This window comes from Nicotiana sylvestris, chromosome 2 (genome assembly GCF_000393655.2).
Source record: "Nicotiana sylvestris chromosome 2, ASM39365v2, whole genome shotgun sequence".
In the NCBI taxonomy this organism is placed as follows: Eukaryota; Viridiplantae; Streptophyta; class Magnoliopsida; order Solanales; family Solanaceae; genus Nicotiana; species Nicotiana sylvestris.
The window spans coordinates 158,795,672-158,800,879 of NC_091058.1; the positions used below are offsets into that span (position 1 = coordinate 158,795,672).

General features: G+C 36.4%; 1 protein-coding gene across 1 annotated transcript; it reads right to left on the bottom strand.

The window, feature by feature from the left end:
* Positions 1-521: 521 nt before the first annotated feature.
* Positions 522-4,110, bottom strand: LOC104231372 (protein REVEILLE 1). The gene is made up of 6 exons (XM_009784360.2): positions 3,897-4,110; positions 2,499-2,585; positions 2,289-2,400; positions 2,141-2,202; positions 1,589-1,999; positions 522-1,493 (listed from the first exon to the last, which is right to left on the bottom strand). Exons 1-6 carry the CDS (start codon positions 3,906-3,908, stop codon positions 774-776), a joined length of 1,404 nt encoding a protein of 467 aa, XP_009782662.1. The 5' UTR covers positions 3,909-4,110; the 3' UTR covers positions 522-773.
* Positions 4,111-5,208: the final 1,098 nt, after the last annotated feature.

The following is a 5,208-nucleotide window of genomic DNA, read 5'->3' on the forward strand; positions in this document are numbered from 1 at the left end:
TAGACAAGATTCACAATGTAAGATTAGATAGCACGGAGTGAATGAATATCTTAGGATACATTTTATTTCGTTACTCTAACGAACCCTATGTACTATGAAACAGCTCCAAACTCCAAACGGGGAGAATCAATTGACTCTAAAGATCCAGGAAAGATAACTATTTAAACACAAAATATTATCCAGAAGAAAATTATCAAGAAAACTACTCCAAAAAAGCAGTGCAACCCACCTTCCTAGATCGAACATTTTGGCTTGGACGACATAAATAGCGCTTTGAGACACTATGAATTTGGTCACGTGCATTCAATTAAGATCTAGAATGTCAGGGCTACATTCATCCTGGATTTCTAATGATTCGTTAACTACAAGAAATTTGCCATCTTTTAAAAGAATCTAATCTCTTTATCTCCGGACAAAACAACAGGCAGCGCCATTGCCAGTACAGCTACCATTCCAGCGGCGGTCCAATTTTGACAGTAACAACCATTTAGTAAGCTTTACAAGAGCCTTAGCTCATCTGCCAAAAGTGCAAGAAATGACATGAACTTGCAAGAAAAAAGTTTATCAACATACATTTGAAGAATTGAGAAGGAAAAATTAGGAAGACTGCTTCTGCCATTCAGCAAAGCTAAGAGGGAAGAGCCGCCTTTGCTGCCATGGTGTTGCTTCTCTTCGTCCAGTTATCCGGCAACTGATATTATAATATTGATATAAGCTATCTAATCAGAACCAAAAGGGATGTGTTAACCTACACAAACAGACTAAGAAAGTAACTACAAGCATAACCGGGTTCGCTTCTCTTCTCTTTCTTCTCCAGTTAATGTTGAGGAACTGATGCCCCTTTCAGCTAAACATCTCTTATAAGGAACAAAACCCTTCACACGCTTCGTGGAATTTGCTCTTCGCTCAAACAAAGAGGGTACGCTAGCTCTAATGGAGAATAATTCCCTCCTTGCCTCTTGATTTCGGCTAATCTGAGCTTCAACTCCCAAACTCTTGTCTACACTCAACTCTGCACTTACTGATTCGGTGTTGGAGCCAGTGGAAGACCCTTCCTTTTGAATTTCCTGATCTTCCGAATCTTTGTGATCGAAGAGTGCACGCCCCTTCATTGGAATTGGATTATGCACCTGAGTGCAAGAAAATGCAGCAGATACGTATGATGATCCCCACGACAACAGATGGCAAGACACACTTTTGTTAGGCCTTGGACTTCCATTTGCTGCTGGCGCGTGATACATAGTTACAGTACTTGGGGCACATTCTGAATCCGAGGGTGAAAATTTCATAGGGAAGGAGTTCTGAGACAACGTTCGTGATGCTGGTTCATCATTGACATCTGCCAACAATATTTGGCCAGATGTTGGAGAGGAAAGTACACAAGAATCAGCGACAAATACGGTTTTACCAAATAGCTTCAGACTATGAGTGGACGATGCCTCAACTGAGCCTTCTTTCACAAAATCATTGTCTTCCGGAAACAACTCCAGTTTCTGGATGTACAAATCAAACAGGAAAATCACAATAAGTTGGTGTCAAATGAAAAATCATATGTAGTAGTATGGAACAAAAGAGTTGTCGTAAGTACCACGCAAGCCTGGTTGTCTGGATTTGAACTAGCATATGCTTGGGCAGGTGAAGATCTTCTCTTCTCTAGATTGAAATCTGATTGTTCGGAGAGTACAAGATCACCACAATTCTCAGAAACAGCTGATGAAACAGGTGATGGGCTTTCACTTGGCTTACTAGAATCTACCGTGCCAAATGCATCTGAACCACGGGCTGACAACACAGACGTAGGAGACTGATTCTCTGTTTCCGAGAGACAGAGATTTGGTGATGCAGACCTCTTCGATATTTCTGGAGCTAGGGTTCCACTTTTAACTGGAATTGCCAATTTACGAGGATAAGGGTGCATTGGCTTTCTTTTAGGCCGAGGAGGAGGGATCTCAATGGATTTCACAGAGCTTACATCACCATTATTCGATTCCCGAACAACCTGATCAGAAGAAAACATTCAACATCAATAACCAATACAAAACAGATTTGGCTCATAATAATGACGGCACGCCTTTAGTCATACACAATATGACTTACTTCAAAAGGCATATAGATACTATGGGATATAGGAGCAGCAAACCTTTGAGAAAAACTTCTGAGCATGGCTTCTGATCTGAACTGCAGTTTTGGTGCCCACGTGCTCTGAGAATTACACAAGACCTCTTTTAATATCGAATGACAGGCAGAAAGATGCCTCAAATAATCCATTGGTTTTGTTCGTTTTTTACCTTCTATACGTCGCCATGCCCTGCCATGCAGCTTTAAAGCTTCAATGAACTTTCTATGCTCTTCATCTGACCACCTCTCCCTTTGTTTTGAAATGGTGTATGGTTTTCTTATCTGTTTGATTGAAAATAGACAGTATAAAAAGACAACCGTTCAGAAATTGGCTTTAAGTAAAGAAAGTGTTAACTTAGTCAATGAGGGGAGCAATGAACCTTAGGAGCATATTCATCTGCAGGAGCTCCAACATCAAGTGAAGTCCTACTCCCGCTGGGAAGGATCGTGTCAGACTTGCTTTGATCCTAAATTTCAGAATGGCAAAAGATATCAATCAACAGCTCTTCTACAGAGATAACTCCAGAAATCTCTATCGACAAAATTTCCATTCAAGCAAGCATGACTACTAATATTACATTACGGATGAACATTTTCAAAATCCCAATTAGATGATAATGACTATTGAATTTTTCTTACATTTTAAGATATCTTATGGTTGAATGCAACATATCAGGACTAAACCATACTGCAATTAGTTCACAAATAATCTTATTCATCTTGTAGTAAAAGAAAAAAAACTTTCCCCTATGGACAAAAAGTAAAAGAACAGGTGACTCTAACAAACACTTAGATTCTTGATATTTGAGCGTTTTCACCCTATTATTCCTAGCACACACAAACCTGCACAATTGATTTCCATAAACATTTCCAGAATCAGTTCTTTCAACCCAAAACAGAACCCGAAATTCAAGTACATACATGATATATAACAAGTAATAACTCTTAAGGCCTGCAATTATTTTTCGTTGTGTACTTCAGTCACACTCTTAAGACATGCAGTTCAATCATAATTCTGAACCCCTCACTCATTTTAATAACAATAATTGGCCACACATATACAACTTGGAAACTTTACATCTATGAATTAGAAAGTTATTTATTGCATAATTAATTTTTCTCATGCTAATACTCGCTACTTTTCCACCTTCTAACCAAGTAAGGGGGGGGGGGGGGGGGGGATTTACATCAATCCAGTAAATACATAACTAAACATTAGTACTTCCAGTCCACAATAAATGATTGTTTCAAATTTGGCCAAAAACAGGTGATTTTCGAATAAAATAAATTAAGGTAAAAAATGACTTTTTCCAAATTTACACTTGTCTAATAAATAATTAGAACAAATTCATAAAAAATCTCTTAAAACTTCTAAATTAATATTGAGAAGAGATAAAGGTTAGCTAGGGTCAAATAACCCCCCCCCCCCCCTTAATTGATGTTATTAAAATGGTTATCTAATTGGAGTTCCAAATCTTTAAAAATCGCTTATTATGGTGTGGAGGAGTAGTTAATTAATCCAAATTCTCACCTCAATTTACTACTGAACCATGATAAATTAACATGATTTGGTTTTGGTGTAAACTTGCAGGGTAAATTTTTACTGTTGGTCATACAGTAGAAAAAATAGAAATTTCCAAATACATCAAGCCAATATGAACAAAAAGTCAAAAAGATAAAACCTAACTACAATCTGTGGAACAAAGAAATTTAACCACTGAGATTCTAAGAAAATCATACAAAAAGAATAGAATGATCTAAAAATAGAAGAATCTTACCTGTACAGTCATTACTGCAGAAACAATCAATATTCCGCTACTTTTTGAGACAAAATTATCAATTTTTTACCACTCAGCAAATAGCCCACAGTTTAGCCAATCAATTTTCTTCAGTCCCAAAAATAACAGCTATAAACTTCAATTACAGAACTGAAAAATACATTAAAAATTTTGGTAAGTTGAAGAGGAAGGAGGAGGAGGAGAACTACAAGGCAGAGAGAAAATGGAAATGAAAACAATTTCAGTTTTTTGGGGTTCAAAAGAAGAGAAAGAACAAGCGAGTCGCTGCCACGTCATGGGGTAAAATGATAATTTCGTTTTCTTTGGGGGAGGTTTTTGGAATTTCGGATAGAACAATCGAGAAATCCATTGAAATCTTGTGGCTCACGTTCAAAGACAGCATATGACACGTGGCAAATTGACCTCATTACCTCGTCTTTTTCTTCTTTTTCTGTTTTCTTAAAATATCGTGTTTTATTTTAAGCCAAGATTTTGACAAAAGTGCTAGACAATTCATGTTTTCATACTCGCGAGTACGAATTGGAACCTTGTACTTCCTTCTTTTGTCTTCCACGTGTCGACCTTTTGTGGACGAACCTTTTTCGCTTTTTCTGTACGGTGGGGTAACGAGTTTGACACCCTCATCACTTTTTCTAAATTTCCCTTTTTAAATGATGAAAATTTGAGTCTCAAAAGATATTATCCCAACTGCTTCCAATAGAGTAATTTTTTTATGAAGATAAAAGCATGTTTAATTGATTCTTGTTTTTAGGAAAGTTTATTTTGTTATCTAATAATATCCAAAAAAAGCACCATGTTAAGTCTTTCTTATATTTACAACAATATATAAGCATTTGTCAAATAGAATTGCTTGTATTAAATCATAATGAACGTAAAATGGTTAAACCATGTTTTTATTATAGCGTGTGAGTAAAAATAGAACTTTACATATTTAATGAAAAAATCAAATGCTCTATTGATGTAACGATAAAAGCTATCGTCGTATTACTGGGAGATCAGGAGTTTAAGCTGCAAAAATTAGGGGTGTTCATGGTTCGGTTTGGATCGAGTTTTTTTTCAAAAAAGAAATCAAACCAAGTAAGTTGTTTTTTAAATATCGGAACCAAACCAAACCAAACCAATTAAGTCGGTTTTTATCGATTCGGTTTTTGTCGGTTTTTTGTTTTTTTGGTTATTTATCGGGTTTTTTCTTAAATATGAGACATACACTACCAAACGGATATTCCGGCTACTACATTTTCAACATAACACTATCAAATCAATTGTTCTTTGAGAAATCTATCATTTACCA

What these genes read in the sequence shown, in the direction of transcription:
- LOC104231372 (XM_009784360.2), bottom strand. An exon ending in CAGATGAATATGCTCCTAAG is followed by an intron (nt 2,401 to 2,498) that starts GTTCATTGCTCC and finishes TCAATCAAACAG; the next exon opens with ATAAGAAAACCATACACCAT. An exon ending in CTCAGAAGTTTTTCTCAAAG is followed by an intron (nt 2,000 to 2,140) that starts GTTTGCTGCTCC and finishes TCTTCTGATCAG; the next exon opens with GTTGTTCGGGAATCGAATAA.